General features: G+C 32.1%; 3 protein-coding genes across 4 annotated transcripts in view; 1 reads left to right on the top strand and 2 right to left on the bottom strand.

Moving 5' to 3' along the window:
- Positions 1-582: 582 nt before the first annotated feature.
- LOC122855033 lies at positions 583-2,552 on the bottom strand. Of its 2 annotated transcripts, none has more exons than XM_044156149.1 (4): positions 2,471-2,552; positions 1,801-2,406; positions 1,569-1,722; positions 583-1,484 (listed from the first exon to the last, which is right to left on the bottom strand). In XM_044156149.1, the coding sequence occupies exons 2-4, from the start codon at positions 2,404-2,406 to the stop codon at positions 1,282-1,284; spliced, it is 963 nt and encodes a 320-aa protein (XP_044012084.1). In that variant the 5' UTR covers positions 2,471-2,552; the 3' UTR covers positions 583-1,281. The 2 variants fall into 2 exon arrangements, with proteins under 2 accessions (XP_044012084.1, XP_044012085.1); XM_044156150.1 differs by having other exon boundaries at positions 2,479-2,547.
- Positions 2,553-2,635: 83 nt separating this feature from the next.
- LOC122855028 (mRNA (2'-O-methyladenosine-N(6)-)-methyltransferase-like) overlaps positions 2,636-17,951 on the bottom strand; it is a 42,644-nt gene continuing 27,328 nt past the window's right edge. The window contains exons 2-4 of the mRNA XM_044156140.1: positions 5,529-5,873; positions 3,790-5,456; positions 2,636-3,700 (exon numbers count right to left, since the gene is read on the bottom strand). Coding sequence (XP_044012075.1) covers positions 3,196-3,700; positions 3,790-5,456; positions 5,529-5,852 — 2,496 coding nt within the window. The 5' untranslated portion in view covers positions 5,853-5,873 and the 3' untranslated portion in view covers positions 2,636-3,195. The remainder of the gene's footprint in view (positions 3,701-3,789; positions 5,457-5,528; positions 5,874-17,951) is intronic.
- On the top strand, positions 9,540-12,869 carry LOC122855031 (E3 ubiquitin-protein transferase MAEA). The gene is made up of 5 exons (XM_044156147.1): positions 9,540-9,821; positions 9,945-10,353; positions 10,426-10,738; positions 12,228-12,537; positions 12,606-12,869. Exons 1-5 carry the CDS (start codon positions 9,783-9,785, stop codon positions 12,705-12,707), a joined length of 1,173 nt encoding a protein of 390 aa, XP_044012082.1. The 5' UTR covers positions 9,540-9,782; the 3' UTR covers positions 12,708-12,869.

Genomic DNA, 17,951 nt, shown 5'->3' on the forward strand with positions numbered 1-17,951 from the left:
TTTTTTAAAAATGATGGAGTCAGTGGACTAGAAGATGCAGATTCATCGATAGAATTCAATAAAATTATAAATAATGCCATAAGAATAATGAACTCAAAATATCAGGTAGTTGTGGGAGTCAAATGATCGTAAGGTAGTAAATTAAAAATTTACATTTTAATTTTTTTTATTCAACTCTATAATAATTTTTAAATAGTTGTCTTGTCTATCAGATATTAAGGAAAAAAAAATAATAAGCCATGATTATCAATCGATTATTTATTTTCTTATTTTTCATACAGGAACTTGAAAAATTTTTGAATTATTTGGATTCTTGGGAAAAACACACAGATCAAGAAGGAAATATATTATTGATGTAATCAACTCTGAACTGTTAAAAAAATTTTATACTTGACCCCATCTGGTTTTTCCCAAATAACATTTCAGTATATTAAAGATACATATTTTACATCAGGTGGGTCAAGTATAAATTTTTTTTAACAGTTCAGAGTTGATTACATGCATCAAAAATATATTTCCTTTTTGATTTGCTGGTATCATATCTCAATTAATATACTCACAATTAGTGGCGATTTTGAATACTTGACACTTTTTTTGTAGAAAAAAACTTTGTTTTTTTTTTTTTTGTTGAGATACTATATAATAAATACGTATTTATTATATGGTATATATCAATCTTATATACTATACAATAATATTTTTATAATATACCTGTAATATTAACAATCATTAAACAGTGCGAATAGTAGATAGTAGTAGGCCTGTGTGTAGGATAAATCATGGAAGTCTACATGGGATTCAACTACTATTAAAGTCCATGGAGGGCTTCAAGATGGTTGAAATTATTTTATTATCGACACGATGTCATACACTTATACACACGTTGAAATAGCAAGTTCGTCTTCTTGCATTTCTAGTCTTTTTAACTCAATACGATCGAAAGGTAAAATTGGAGTTACATGAGAAAAATAATTAAATTATGACTTAACTATTATTGATTAATCACCTAGAGATTTATATAATAGTTATAGTATAGTATTGTGTTTGTTCAACAATATACTATATGTAGTAACTTGTCATACTTGATTTTATAAAACATCAATTGTATGCAATTAAAATGATTCATTATTATCAAGCTACTTGATGTAATAATTATGATATATTATTGTAAAAAATGTATTGATTATGTCTCTACTATACTATGTGCCAAAACAAAGAAATAATTAAACAATAAATAAATAAAAAAGCTCATTCTTGCCTTAGAACTATATAAAAAAAAATTTATATGTTTGGTGTATACGTTGTCGTCGAGTGACTACTTCCAAGCATTGGGTCAACGCTGATCTGTTGCATACCAGAAACCTTGCGAATACTTCTCGTATTATGTGGATAAAGATTCAATGGTGGTAAATTTGGATGCTCTATTCTAGTCGGTGAACTGACGTGAGGACGAAATGTTGTTTCTCGATGCAATCCATAAATATCTGAAAGTATTATAAATTCAAATCAATTAGTTATATACACAAAAAAATGTATTTCTTAATCACTCAAATCAATTATAATATAACCAGAATCAATTGGTTCCAAGACATCATTGAGTTGGAAGTATTCAGCTTGCATTGACAATGGTTCTTCGTAATCAATGAAACCAGTGTTATCAAACGCGATATCATCTTTTGGAGTTGTTGGAATTTGAGATACTATCGGTGGTTCGATATAAATCTATTTTTTGTTTTTAAATTGGATTAATTATTATTTGAAAACTTGATAAAAAATTATGATAGTTAAAAAAGTCGTTACATTTTCGATGGGTCCAGGAGCTGGATAGGTGCGTTTTGGTGTCATGACATTATTACCAATAGTTTCATAAGTATGGTCCTCTAAATAATGTCGCGTTGTACCACGTGGTGTCAATGTTGCCCACATGATTCTGCTATCTTGCAAACTATCAGCAGTACATGGATACAAAACAGCTTCACTTTGTATACGGTTGTTTTTTGGCTGTGATATTGTTGTTGCTGGCAAAGATATCGCACCTCCTTTCTGACTACTTCGAAATTTACAGCGAAGCAACAAGGTTGCTAACAAAACACTAATGACAATGATACAAAGGCACGACATGACAAGAATCAATAGCCATGTGTCATCAAAAAGTGTTCCTTGTTGTGGCATTTCAACGTATTGAACTCCATCAACTTTCCAGTCACAGCGGTGACGACAGAGACTTTTATTAAGACGTGATGGTTGAATACCTTCCCCAACAATTTCGGATCCATATTGAAGAAAAAGAGGTATTGGTGGTGGCGGTATGTAGAGTATTGAGTCTGGTGGTGGTCCCATCATTCCACAAATGCCACAATCTGTGTCGTTTATCAGCATCATTAATGGAAAATTAGCACTTGTCATCTTGAAAAATAAAAAAATGTTATCAATTTATTTATTTTATACTTAAACAATTTCAAGTATTTACGTTTATACGTTTATCAGAAAACGAAGTCTATCAAAGTGAAAGATTTCTTTGCAATTTGTATAAGCCGCGCACGCGCTACAATATTGACCGGCAAGTATTGAAATATGCGCTAATTAAAAAAAATAGATTATAAGTTTCTGTAGAAACTATGAAACAATACATTTTTTTTTTGTTATTAAATTTTTATTGAAGAAAAAATATAGACATGATTCATAGATTTTATTTTCTATAAATATTCACCTATTTGAAAAAAAAACAATTTGTATATTTTATGCTATTTAGAAAACTTATTTTTTCATTAGTACCTCAAATTTTATTTACAAAGGCTAAAAACTATTCACAATAACTATTATAAATTTACTAAGTAAACAATTATATTATTAAAATTGACTGTTCAAAAAAAAAAAAAAAATTTAATAAAAAAAGTTGCAAGAATTTTAGCTTTTGTATTATTATTAATATTACTATAATAGCGACTTTATTCTGTCGAAATTTCTATGATTCATAAATATCATATTATTCAATGGTGCACAACTGTCAAAAGTTGTTAATAATTATTAATTTGAAGCACTTGGATAAATTTTGGAACTTAAATATATATTATTTTCGTATATAAACATGATGTTTGGTCTGTTTAAAAAAAAAAATTATATTAAAAACATATTATTATTATTATTATCGTTTTTTTACACGAGTGTAGACTTATTTACAATATCTAAAGCCAATTATATTGGATTAGCTGCTGTCAATGGAACAATAGGTGATAACGTATTGCTGGTAGATGTTGATGAATGATTAACTGGAGGTGTTGTACCACTATCAAGACCACCAATAACTGCATTTGGATTATTGTTCGTTAATATAGTTGATTGCAAATTTGGTACCGTTGACAGGGTCACTTGCTTAGCAGTTATTGGTAGAACACCTGGTATTGTTGGTATCGCAAGGTTTGTTGTGGTGGCAACTGTTGGAGGAGTAATTGTTGTAGTGGTTGTTGTTGTTGTTGTTGTTGTTGTTGTTGTTGTTGTTGTTGTTGTTGTTGTTGTTGTTGTTGTTGTACGTGGTGGTGACAATAACTCTTGTTTGTCACGTTCGCGTTCTCTTCCTGGTCGCCATGCTTCAAGCAAAGCCATCACATTATGATCTGTGACACTCCACCGAGCTGCGCCAGCTTCATTTTGCAACCATATTACTAGAGTTCCATGAGCTGCTCGAATATTGACTTCACTTCTACGGCAAAAAAAAAAATTAATAATATTAATACAGATATGTTTCGAATTTAGAATTGCTTTCTTTTTTATTAATAAAAAAAAACTAACTTTGACAATATGTGCTGAAAACCATGACGATATTCGTGCTCCATTGCTGGTACGACAACTTGTCTTTTTTTGAAATGACTACCTTCTAGTTTAATGAGTGCATTTGGCGGTGGATCACGCCACTCTGGAAGAAACACAATGAACGAAAGTGGTTCTATTGAATCTGCCAGCAATCTCTCAAAATGATTGACCATGGCTTCCATCAGTTCTTCGCAATAAGGAGGATTTGCTTCAAATGACCCACTGATCGGTCTAAATTCTAGAAATGGACCTCTCGATCCAAAATACGTGTCTGTATCGGCAAACGCCGAGCAATATTGTCGAAAGTAACTGTTGAATGGCGATGCAAAACATTCAAATGACACCTCAAAATGTTTTTGTAGACACTCGAAGACGCTCACTGGCAGTGACATTTGTGTTGCTTGTCCCTCGTTGACACCCAGATAAGTTTGATAACGCTTCAACGCGCACCAAACTCGTGGTAGAAATATTTCAAACTTTTTATCATCGAAACAATTGATTCGATAAAGATGCTCGAGTTTGGTCAAGTGGGAATTGTTGATATACATTGAATCACCGTGATATCGAAGGATTGTTTGGTCTCGCTCGGGTAGATAATCAATTTGAGGTTGTCGGGGTACTGAACGCGTAAATTGAACTGGGTAACACTTGACTTTGCGCTGGGTATTGACTGTTGTTTGCTCTTCTTTAATTTCAAAAAGGCTTTGATCTTTGAGTATCTGATGGTTTTTGTCTCTTACCTTTCTGGCATATTCCGTTGATAAATGATATATTTTTAAACAAATACCCTCAACACTTGCTTTGACTGTTTCTGTCAAATGTGGTTGACATTGCCGCTTCAAATGACCAAGTCGATCTTGAAAATCATCGAATGTTGCACCAACTGTTCGTCGCAACCATTGAAAAGTGTCTTCAGCTTGCCATTTGACAACTTTTCTACTTTCCGATGAAGCTGATCTAGACTCGATCATTTTTTTAGCAGCCTCAGCATAACGTGACAACTGTTTTCTTGCATCACCAGTAAATTTCGGTCTCACTATTTTAATTGGTATGTCATTCATTATCTCACGATACATCGACATTGATATTTCGGGAAAACACTGACTTGGCAACAGCGGATCACCACCACAATCAATGACTTTTCTTTCCATTAACCATCGATTGAATGAGTCTTTTGGTGCATCAATCGATTCACGCGTATGACAAAGTTCTTGATAACATTGACGTAGTTTTGCCAATAAATTACACCTCAACACCTCAGCATCTGGATGAATTTGTGGCAAAGACGAAGGTTCGCGAACAAATATAATTGCATTTGTGTCAATGTCAAGATCCCATGGTCCAGTTAGAATAAATCTTTTCAAAATAATACCAGCATTACAATCTTCAGATATACGTCGCTTCAGTGGGCCAGCCGGTGTACCTGGTGGAACTGCATTGCGAACTGGTCCACTGCCACAGATACCAAGTGGATCTGTGATTGGATCAAATTGTGGCTTCAACGACGGCATAACCCACAACGATTCACCAGTTAATTTGTTCCAAAAATATGGACGATTTTCCCGTTTACTCCAGAACTTTTTCCAGCCTTGCTGTTGCAATTCCAGAGTTAATTCGGCATCATGATAAAGTCCTGGTATTAAGTTCTGTAAATTGAAAATTCATTAAAAACAATCCTATTGATTTTATAGTCGAGATAATTTAGAGAATATATTAACTTGATTTATTGTCCCCATTTGTTGAGTTGAAGGCACGTGCATCAAGTGTTCGCTCATGGCTGTTAGTGGTGGTGGTAATGGCTGTAATTTGACTGGTGTTGGTACAATAACTTGCGTTACATTTGGATCTTGATGAATCATACTGTTATTTTGTGGTAGCTGATGAAGATGTTGATGATAGTGTTGTTGTTGTTGTTGAAATAATTGATGATGGTGATGTTGTGGATCTTGATGCTGCTGATGCATTGCTGATGGAATAGCCGCCCGAACGGAACATGAATCCCAAGATGTTTCTGTTAATTTCCCTCCACTTGCTTCATTCATATTTCTATATCTATTGATAAACTGTTTTAACAATATCAAACATTGTCGAATAGTCAGTTATTATTATTCATTATTTTCATTGAATGGAAGTTATCATTATTTTTATTTTTAAAAAAGATGTTTGTTTACATGCCACTACAAACCACCACAGACTAATAACAAAATTACGGACATAATATATTTATAAAATATCAACAACTTCAAGATAAAAATTGCCTTGTTAATTATCTCTTATTTTTTGAATGACATTCATTATTTGGAATAATGTTCATTCATAAATCAGGATAAATGACCGACAGGTATCTCCTACCATAAGACGCCATTCGCTCCAATTTATTCAGACAGCAGACTGCAGTCTGCAGTTGGATTTTGGAGGGGTGTCCACTGTGTGTCTGTGGGTGTGTTCATAACAAGAAGACTAGAAACCTAGGTTTCTAGTCTTCTTGGTTCATAATCACCGATTATTTCTACATTTGATGAATTCCCCGAATAAAATCCCCCGCGCGTTCAGAAAATCTCGATATGTGTAAAATAAATTCCCCTGCGCGTTCAGAATCGCGCGTTGAAATTCCTCAAACAATATGGCCGCATATTCAAAAAAAATAATACCGTGAATTCTTTAATAAATGAAAACAAATGCTGGTATTAAATTGATTATTGTACTTCGTTACTTGGATAAACAAACAAATGGATAATTACAATGAATTGTCTATTAATTATTGAAAACAATTAATAGCTGTGTTCGATGGTCGTCTCGGCTCAGTTCCGTCTCACTTACGGCTCACTTATGGCGCTAGCGACGTACGGTTGTTTGAAGAACTACAAAGGCAAAAAATCTCAATACAGGTGCTTATCTATATCATCACTGTATTAATGCCCCAATAAATATTGTTTATTTACTTTATGCAAACAGTAGCTGTGTTCGATGGTCGTCTCGGCTCAGTTCCGTCTCACTTACGGCTCACTTATGGCGCTAGCGACGTACGGTTGTTTGAAGAACTACAAAGGCACAAAATCTCAATACAGGTGCCTATCTATATCATTACTGTATCAATGCCCCAATAAATATTGTTGATTGACGAGATGACGATTGTTGTTGTTGTTCGTTGTCGTTTCAAAATTTATTGTTATTTATTAAAACTTTAATTTTGTAATAACAAAATGAGTTCATAATATTATTTTGATTGTTTTCATCTATTTCCTATGTATAAAAGATAAAAAATTATTGTTCAATGGCACAGATAATAATTCTATCTCCAAAATTTGTATTTTCATTTTTATTTCTTTCATTCACTATTTGCTCTCACCTGAATCATATTTTCTATATTCATTTTGATTATATATTTATCAACTCATTAGCTGTGTTCGATGGTCGTCTCGGCTCAGTTCCGTCTCACTTACGGCAGTCCAATTCACAGGGCTTAAAAAGGGCTTTTACAAGCGCCATCAGCGGCAAAAAATAGCCCTAAATTGTAAAAAATTTGCCCTGTGAATCGGACTGCGGCTCACTTATGGCGCTAGCGACGTACGGTTGTTTGAAGAACTACAAAGGCACAAAATCTCAATACAGGTGCCTATCTATATGATTACTGTATCAATGCCCCAATAAATATTGTTGATTGACGAAATGACGATTGTTGTTGTTGTTCGTTGTCGTTTCAAAATTTATTGTTATTTATTAAAACTTTAATTTTGTAATAACAAAATGAGTTCATAATATCATTTTGATTGTTTTCATCTATTTCCTATGTATAAAAAATAAAAAATTATTGTTCAATGGCACAGATAATAATTCTATCTCCAAAATTTGTATTTTCATTTTTATTTCTTTCATTCACTATTTGCTCTCACCTGAATCATATTTTCTATATTCATTTTGATTATATATTTATCAACTCATTGTAATAGATTATTATGATGACACTGTTTGCATAAAGTAAATAAACAATATTTATTGAAGCATTGATACAGTGATGATATAGATAAGCACCTGTATTGAGATTTTGTGCCTTTTAGTTCTTCAAACAACCGTACGTCGCTAGCGCCATAAGTGAGCCGTAAGTGAGACGGAACTGAGCCGAGACGACCATCGAACACAACTAATATTGGTGTTATTATTGATGTTTGGTTATGTTGTTTTTGCAGCTGTCATCGCAATGTCAACAGCAGCAAAACGCGATTTTCTGAACGCGCTGGGGAATATATTTTACACATATCGAGATTTTCTGAACGCTCAGGGGATTTTATTCGGGGAATTCATCAAATGTAGAAATAATCGGTGATTATGAACACACCGAATGATGGGTAATTTGCATATATTTAATACTACTATATTGCGCATCGCCTATGCTTTCCCATAAGTGGGCTGTGCGGATTCATTACGGTGCAGACAATCTCTCTGTCGCAGTCATACTGCTCGACAAAAATCTTTTGCGCATGTCCGAATTATTATTCGAGTAGGAGCTCGGCAGTCCGATTCACAGAGCATTACATTTTAGGGCTTTTTTCCTCCACTGGCGGCGCTTGTGGAGCTTTTGTATGTGAAATCTATATAAAAAAAATTTCACTAGCGCCATCACCGGCAAAAAAAAGCCCTAAATTGTAAAAAATTTGCCCAGTGAATTGGACTGCGGGGGGACGTTTCAAAAATCACTCGGAAACCCGGACCGGCGCAGTAGATGAAAAAATATAGAGATAAAATAAACTTAAAAGTAACTAGAGGTTACTGTAGATATTGTAAGCAACAAAAACAGCCATATTGCATATGCCATTTACTTTTGTTACTTATTACAGTTGTGAAAAGTATTTTTTATAATTATTATTAATAATTAAACAATAATAATTTATTGTTTTGTGCCTATAAAAATACATGAACAAAAAATCATGTCTACCACAACAAAATATCAAAAATTTTCTATGATCACAATCTTAACCTTCCGGGTTTCCGAATGATTTTTGGAACGTCCCCCATCTTTTTCAGCTTTTGCGCAAATGCGCAGTCACGATGCGTCAACAAAAAATTGACGAAAGAACGCACCTATTTGTATAAAACATTTCTCTCTAGTAGTGAAACTTGGAACTATCATCAAAAGTAACCAAAATGAATTACAATCCCGAAAAAGAGCTCAGGATTTGATGTGAAATATTTAAGACAAGCAGTAGCTAAGGAAAAAATGTAGCTAAGAAAAAGATGTAGCTAAGGAATTGATGTTGCTTAAAACATGATTTTTCTGGCCACATGCATTCCTTAGCTTCATCTTTTTCTTAGCTACTGCTTGTCCTTAGTAATTCATTTATTTAATAAATAAAATACATGTTATTTTATTTTCAAAAAATAAAAATGTCCAAGGAAAAGCAGTAGCTAAAGAAAGGATGTGGCTAAGGATGTTGCTTAAAACATAATTTTTCTGGCCACATTAATTCCTTAGCTACATAATTTCCGTAGCTACTGCTTTTCCTTGAACATTTTTATTTTTTAAAAATGAATAACATGTTTTTTATTTGTTAAATAAATAAATCACTAAGGACAAGCAGTAGCTAAGGAAAAAATGTAGCTAAAATATACTAATATGGTTAAAATTTGAGTTACTGAGAGATCACGTGGGTTTTATCCGTTTTATCCTGTTTTAAACGTTTTATCCATGGATAATTGTAAACAACTCAAAAACTCATAATAAGCCCATCCCTGAGTCGATGTGACAAGTGGCAACGCTGGCAATAACACCCAGTTTGACAATTATCTTGTCAACATGTATTCTTAAAATGTATAGGCGCACTTAGCTGAAAACAAACGAGCTTTTCTTTCATATCTTTGTCTTATTAATTTCGAGACCCCATTTTTCAAATCTTCAATACAGTCAAAAAAACCAATACCAAAACATCTGCTTTTATTATTGTTCGCTTTCATAGTTCTATTGACGATCATTAAAAATGTCAGACTTGAAAAGTTTGGAGCACCCGACCCTTAAAGTAAGTTAAAAAATTTTAATACAACAAAAAAAAAAAATTATGAAAACATGTAAATAAGTAAAGAATAACATAGTTATATTTCTTAGTTCACGTTAACAGAAATTACTCTTTGTGTAATTTTAGGTGCCATATGAATTTTTGAACAAAAAATTTCGTTGTACCCAAAAAGCACTCGATCGAGAAGTGTCTCATGTACAAACTACTGCAAATGAGTTGGAGAAAGTTTTGACAATCGATGAAACTCCTGTTACATCCGAGATGTCAAGGCTTCTTGGTGGAGTTGTTGCTAGACTCCACGTGCTCAAAAGGAAAGCAGGCGAGTCCATTGCTGAAGAATTACATACGGGTATGGTGTGTAAAAGACGATTAGACCACTTAAAGGAACATGCAAATACGACTCCAAGTGTTGTCAATCGGTGGAGACGACAAAGACTCGATCGAATGCTGGTTGAGTACTTTCTACGTAAAGGCTACTACAAAACAGCCCGAAAGCTTGCTGATACAACTGATCTACAAGATCTCACAAATATTGGTTAATTATTTCTTATTTCAACAAGTGAAGAGAGGATTTGATAATAATAAAAAGATCAACCATTTGTTTTAGATGTTTTTATGGTATCGAGAGAAGTCGAAATATCTTTGGCAAATCACGAGACTGCCAGGTGTCTTGGATGGTGTCACGATAATAGGTCGAAGCTTCGAAAATTAGGCAGCACAATGGAATTCAATCTTCGTGTGCAAGAGTTCATTGAACTTATCAGAGTCGATCGGCGTCTTGATGCTGTAAAACATGCACGTAAATGTTTTGCAAACTATGATGACTATCAGTTACAAGAGATTCAGAGCTGCATGGGTCAGTTGGCATTTCCTGCAAATCCTCACCATAGCCCTTACAAAGATTTGTTGGATGAGAAAAGGTTATTTTTTAGCTTGATTTTGTTTGTTTACCTTCCTTAAGCAGTTTTTCATAGCAATAAGGCAAATAATATATAAAATTTATGCCGGTGCGAATATTTTCAGGTGGCTTCTAAAAATTATTACTTTTATTCAATAAACATTTTATTTGTCCTATACGTAGCATGATACTACTAGCTTCGTTCTAGCATAGTTTTTTGAACTTATTTACCAGCTTCAAAACTATGGTAGAGCTGAGTTTTTAACCGAGAAATTGACGTTATCGACCATCTCACGGTATTAAAAAAGTATTAAAAAGAGTATTAAAAAAAATATCCTTAGGTTTTTTTTGAACAAACAATAAACAATGCTGATAAGCCACTGTGGAGGAAAATTGGTTGGGTACTTTGTCCAACGAAGATAATTCATTCAGCCTTAAAGAATGAAAAAGAAAAAAAAAACTAATTAGAATTAGTCCAAAATTAACATGCTTATACAGTTATTCCTTATATAAAAAAGACAGTTGTCATCGATCTTCCGGACATTTGATTGGTCATTGTCTTTTTCTATTATTTTTTTATTTATTTCGTTAGCAACAAAAAAAAAAAAAAAGAGTGAGTGAAACATAGTTTGTTTTTTTGTTGCTAACGGAATAAATCAAATAAACAAAAAGTGATCTTCAAAGAACTAAATCGGTAACATATACGAGCGCTTGATAGACAGTTATAAACAAATGCATCAGTAGAAATCCACAAAAAAGTATATTTTACTTCTTCATAATGTCTTTTATTCATCGGATTTTTTAGAAATACTGTGCAACAAATATTTATTGTAAAAAAAAATATTGAAAATAAAAAGACCAGTGGAAAATTATAAAGTTGAAATTTTTTAAAAGTTTACACAATTTTTTTTACATTAAATATTTGTTGCACAGTATTCCTAAAAAATCCATTAAATAAAGGACATCTTTGAGAAGCATAATTTTTTTTTTTTTTCAAATTCTACTGATGCATTTTTTTACAACAATAATAACAATAAACATCTGAAGTGTCGCGCGGTCGATCACAAGTCCGTATATGTTACCGATTGTTTATTATTGTTATAAAAAAATGCATCAGTAGAATTTCAAAAAGAAAATATATTTTGTTTTTTCATAATGTCCGTTATTCATCGGATTTTTTATAAATACTGTGTAACAAATATTTATTGTAAAAAAAAATATTGACAATAAAAAGACCAGTGGAAAATTATAAAGTTGAAATTTTTTTAAAGTTTAAACAATTTTCTTTACAATAAATATTTGTTGCACAGGATTTATAAAAAATTGATTCAATGAAGGACATTATGAAGGAGTAAGATATATTTTTTTGTGGATTTCTACTGATGCATTTGTTTATAACAATAATAAACAATAAACATTTTCGAAATCATTGATACAGGCGCGCGTAGCGCGCCAATGGGCTCGTCTATTAATATTTAAAAGTGATCACAACCATGATTGATATTTTACAGATGGGACAGACTCGTTGAACAATTTCGACATGAGAATTACAGACTTTTCCAATTAGCAAGTCAAAGTGTTTTTACAGTTGCACTTCAAGCTGGATTATCTGCCCTCAAGACATTACAGTGTTATAGTGCTAATAAAGAGGGCAAAAACGCAAGCTGTCCTGTTTGCCATGAAGCTCTTAATGATTTAGCAGCAACGCTACCTTTTGCTCACTGCTCTCAGTCTAGACTGGTTTGCAGCATTAGTGGTGAACCATTGAACGAGTATAATCAACCAATGATGATGCCAAATGGATATATTTATGGAGAAAAGGTATTTTTCAGATCGATAATTATTCTATTAATTACAACACTTGACTATACTATTTCTCTTTACTTCAGGCACTTCAAACAATCGCAAAAGAAAACAACGGCGCTGTGATGTGCCCAAAAACCAAAGAAGTATTTTCCTTCAAGAAAATTGAAAAAGTTTACGTCATGTAAAACGTATTATTTTATGCTGTACTATTATCATATATAAAATGCTGCGTAATTCATAATAAAGCATTAACAGTTGCTATTTTAGATAACATTCTATTTAAAAAATGTAATACACTCGAACAATAATAATAATAATAATAATAATAATAAATGTCGAAATATTTTTCAAATTCTAGATGCTTAGTAGCAATATCAATATTTACGGTATTTAAAACTTATCATTCATCATTTAATTTATTTTTATTATTTTTTAAGATGGACGAACTACTTTTTTTTTCTACAGTCAGTAACATTCATGAAGACTAGAAACCTAAGGGTCCGTATTTTCGGCCACAGTTGAGGGGCTGGATGCAAAAAAGCCCAATGCAATCAAAGCGCAGAAAAAAAGGGAAGCTGCTCCGGAAGAAAATAAAAAAAATTAAGTAGAATTAAAAAATACACATTTTCTTTTAAATAAATTTTTCTTGATGATAATTATTTAATGTGATAAAAAATAAAATCGAAAAAAAACCTGGTAACGTTTGTTACTGGCTTGAATAGTAAGAATTTGGAAAGTAAGAATTTTCAATACTCCATCTAAGAATATGATCATTTTTATTGCTTAAGGGCCGGTTTTGTAGTCCATAGCTGTGTTCGATGGTCGTCTCGGCTCAGTTCCGTCTCACTTATGGCGCTAGCGACGTACGGTTGTTTGAAGAACTACAAAGGCAAAAAATCTCAATACAGGTGCTTATCTATATCATCACTGTATTAATGCCCCAATAAATATTGTTTATTTACTTTATGCAAACAGTAGCTGTGTTCGATGGTCGTCTCGGCTCAGTTCCGTCTCACTTACGGCTCACTTATGGCGCTAGCGACGTACGGTTGTTTGAAGAACTACAAAGGCACAAAATCTCAATACAGGTGCCTATCTATATGATTACTGTATCAATGCCCCAATAAATATTGTTGATTGACGAAATGACGATTGTTGTTGTTGTTCGTTGTCGTTTCAAAATTTATTGTTATTTATTAAAACTTTAATTTTGTAATAACAAAATGAGTTCATAATATTATTTTGATTGTTTTCATCTATTTCCTATGTATAAAAGATAAAAAATTATTGTTCAATGGCACAGATAATAATTCCATCTCCAAAATTTGTATTTTCATTTTTATTTCTTTCATTCACTATGCTTTTTCACCTGAATTATATTTTCTAGATTCATTTTGATTATATATTTATCAACTCATTGTAATAGATTATTATCATGACACTGTTTGCATAAAGTATAAATACATAAATATTCATTGAAGCATTGATACAGTGATGATATAGATAAGCACCTGTATTGAGATTTTGTGCCTTTGTAGTTCTTCAAACAACCGTACGTCGCTAGCGCCATAAGTGAGCCGTAAGTGAGACGGAACTGAGCCGAGACGACCATCGAACACAGCTTATGTCATCATAATAATCTATTACAATAAATTAATGAATATATAATCAACATGAATATAGATAATATAATTCAGGTAAGAGCAAATAGTAAATGAAAGAAATAGAAATAAAAATAAAAATTTTAGGGATGATATATAGATAGGCACCTGTATTGAGATTTTGTGCCTTCGTAGTTCTTCAAACAACCGTACGTCGCTAGCGCCATAAGTGAGCCGTAAGTGAGACGGAACTGAGCCGAGACGACCATCGAACACAGCTCACAGTTAAGTTAACATGGTTCTATACTATAGTATAGTATAGGAAAGAGAAGCGTTAGACTATACCAAAAAACTGTAACTATGGCAGGGGTATAGCAGTATTAGTATAGCACTACATGTATTTTTAAGTAGGCTTATTTGCCACAAGGGACCCTAGACTGAGTCTAGTGAGTATAAGTATAGCCCGCCATATTGTATTGAGATGGTAAATCGGTTTATTTCTACGTTATCTGTCGCGATTCTTTCTTACCCGCTAAATTGAATTTTCTTTCGAAGATTGTATAGACTATATTTAGGTAATTGATTAATTTAAATGAATAATAAGCTATAGAAAAAGGTCTAAGAAAAGAATGTAGCCACATATTATTTTATAAAAAATTAATTCAGCTAAAAAAAATAAACATGTAAAAAATGTAAATGTAAAATACTGCTTTTCCTTGGACATTTGTATTTTTAAAAAATAAACAGTATTTATAAAAAAATAAATATGTCAAGGAATTATTCTCGGAGGAAATACCTTGGCAACATTAATTCCTTGCTTATCTTTTCCAGCTATTTTTTTCCTTGGACATTTTTATTTAGTTAAAATAATACATTATTAAAAAAATATTTAATGTCCAGGTGAATTAATGCTAAGGAATTAATGTGACTGAGGAATTATTTCCTTGAGACATAATTTTTGGCAACATTAATTCCTTAGCTACATCTTTTCTACACTGCTTTTCCTTGACATTTTTATCTATTTTATAAATAAAATACATGTAAATTTATTTTTTAAAAATACAAATGTCCAAGGAAAAGCAGTAGCTAAGGAAAAGATGAAGCTAAGGAACTAATGTTGCCAAAAAATTATGTCTCAAGGAAATAATTCCTTAGTCACATTAATTCCTTAGCTACATCTTTTCCTTAGCTACTGCTTTTCCTTGGACATTTTCATTTATTAAATAGATAAAATACATGTATTTTTATTTAAAAAAAATAAAAATGTCCAAGGAAAATATATATATTTATTTCTTTGGCAAAATTAATTTCGTATAAATTAACATGTGACAACTTCCTTTCCTTAGCTACCATTTTTCCTATGACCATTTATTTTTTTAAATTAATAAAAAGCTATGGGAAAAATCATAGCTAAGGAAAGAATGTGGCCTGCATATTTATTTCTTTGGTAAAATTAATTTCGCATCAATTAACATGTGACAACTTCCTTTCCTTAGCTACCTTTTTTCCTATGACCATTTATATATTTGAATTAATAAACAGCTATGGGAAAAGTATTAGCTAAGGAAAGAATGTTGCCTACATGTTAATTTCTTTGGCAAAATTAATTTTCTATTAATTAACATGTGGCTACATCTTTTCCATAGACATTTTTCTCATAGCTTACTATTTATCATACGATATTAAATAAATAAATAAAAATAAAGAATATTAATCACATTTCAAATTATAATATAAATCAGTCGGTAGCATAGTTCGGGTCGATATTGGAGATATTATTGTCTTATTATCTACATTCTCCCCTCCTTTCACCCAAACGCAAAAATCGGTCTCTGCGCATGGGAAAAATCTTCAGTTAGGGAAAAAAATAAGCCCAGAAAAAAATACACGTAGTGCTACCCCCCTGAACTATGGACTACAAAATCGGCCCTATAGGGGTCTGACCTATGAGCGGAGTTTGGTTGCTCACGCACGCATTTATTGTGTGAAGGCGATGGAGTTTAACACCGCCATGGTAAAGGCTTATCTGTGAGCAGTGTTGGGTAGGTATGATACCGGTGTATCATACAGCAGTATCATACAGTATGATACATCTCCATTATCATACGCCATGTATCATACATTAAGAGCGCCTCTACATTTCACTTTTTAAACTATTTTACTGACGCCATTTTGCCTATCCGCCATTGAACACATATATTTGACGCCCAAAAACAATATGTTAACATCCAACATAGGGTTACCATATCTCGAAAAAGCCAAATCAGGACATTTTCCTCGCACTCCAAAATTTTACCCCCTCCACCTATAAATTTATGTTTCAAGTAGATAATCATAACAATTCATTTATTTTGATTATATGTTATTTATTCATTTGTTTTCTTTTAATTATTCAATAATTATTCATCAAAATTACACAAACGATAGAAAAATTTTTTACAGTAGTTAATTTCTTTGTCTAAATTAATTCATCAAAAATTAATTGGTAAGCGAAATCCTTTCGTTAGGCTTTTTTGTTATAGCTTTTAAGTTGTTAAATTAATAATTATTTAAACAAACTGAAAGCTATGAGAAAAATGGCTAAGGAAGGAAGTTGCTTACCAATTAATTTTTGAAGAATTAATTTGGCTAAAGAAAATAATTAGCGAGCTACATTCTTTTCTTAGCAACTTGACAATAGCTTTTTATTTATTCAAACAAATTAAAAGCTATAGGAAAAATGGCTAAGAAATAGATGTTGCTTACCAATTAATTGTCAATAGCCTTTTATCTATTTAAACAACCCTGGTGGAAAAAATCTCTCCGGATTTCGACGTAATTGAGACTTCCAGAGATATTTACAGAGTAATCTCCAGACTATTTTCATAATATCTCCGGATTTTTTCCGGAATTTTCGCTTAAAAAAAACCAACAAAAAAAAATAGAAAAATCAATAAAAGAACCAGAAATAAGAGTTTACATACGAAATATAAAAACCGAATTTTCTTCCAAGAAAATCCGGAGAAAATCCGAATAAATTCCGGATTAATATCTCCGGTAGTCTCAATTGTGAATTGCGTAGAAAATTCGGAGAAATCCGGAAAAAATCCGGATAAATTATTTCTACCAGGGAAATTGAAAGCTATAGAAAAAATGGCTAAGGAAAGGATGTTGCTTACCAATTAATTTTTGAAGAATCAATTTAGCTAAAAAAATTAACTGGCAAGCCACATCCTTTCTTTAGCCATTTGTTAATAGCTTTTTATTTATTTAAACAAATTATAAGCTGTAAAAAAAATGGCTAAGGGAAGGATGTTCTTTACTTATTCATTTTTAAAAAATTAATTTAGCTAAAGAAATTAAGTGGCAAGCCACAAAATTTACAAAAATAAAAGAAGGGTTGCCTACGCTATAGAAATTTTGCATCGGGCCCTCTATACTCTATAGGACGAGGTACATATTCTGCACGCCATTTTAATTTCAATAATTAGAGGTATTCAAGAGTCTATCATAGTAGCGTAAATGATAAATTCTATATTATATTTATTAAAAAAAAAAATTATAATAAAAAAAAAAATTTTAAAATTGTGAACAAGTCTCAAAAATCAGGACATTTGACAAATCAGGACCGTATCAGGACAAGCCAAACAAAATCAGGACATGTCCTGCTAAATCAGGACGCATGGTAACCTTAGCAGTGTTGCCGGATCGCAATTCTCTCATGTCCTCTCGTTGCGAGAAAGACGAAAATTTCAAAATTTAACATTAAATATCTTTAAAAATCAACGCCAGAAAAAATTCAAATTTTTTTATCGTATTCGTCTTGTCGAGCACTACAATTTGATAGTA

The sequence above is a fragment of the Aphidius gifuensis genome, linkage group LG4, assembly GCF_014905175.1.
Source record: "Aphidius gifuensis isolate YNYX2018 linkage group LG4, ASM1490517v1, whole genome shotgun sequence".
Classification (NCBI taxonomy): Eukaryota; Metazoa; Arthropoda; class Insecta; order Hymenoptera; family Braconidae; genus Aphidius; species Aphidius gifuensis.

Bases quoted from the DNA above. Each gene is read 5' to 3' on its own strand.
- LOC122855031 (XM_044156147.1), top strand. From the start codon at position 9,783: ATGTCAGACTTGAAAAGTTTGGAGCACCCGACCCTTAAA. The intron at 10,354-10,425 runs GTTAATTATTTC...CATTTGTTTTAG, and splicing joins ACAAGATCTCACAAATATTG to ATGTTTTTATGGTATCGAGA. The intron at 10,739-12,227 runs GTTATTTTTTAG...GATATTTTACAG, and splicing joins GATTTGTTGGATGAGAAAAG to ATGGGACAGACTCGTTGAAC.
- LOC122855033 (XM_044156149.1), bottom strand. From the start codon at position 2,406: ATGACAAGTGCTAATTTTCCATTAATGATGCTGATAAACGACACAGAT. The intron at 1,723-1,800 runs GTAACGACTTTT...AACAAAAAATAG, and splicing joins CTCCTGGACCCATCGAAAAT to ATTTATATCGAACCACCGAT. The intron at 1,485-1,568 runs GTTATATTATAA...TAATACTTTCAG, and splicing joins CTTGGAACCAATTGATTCTG to ATATTTATGGATTGCATCGA.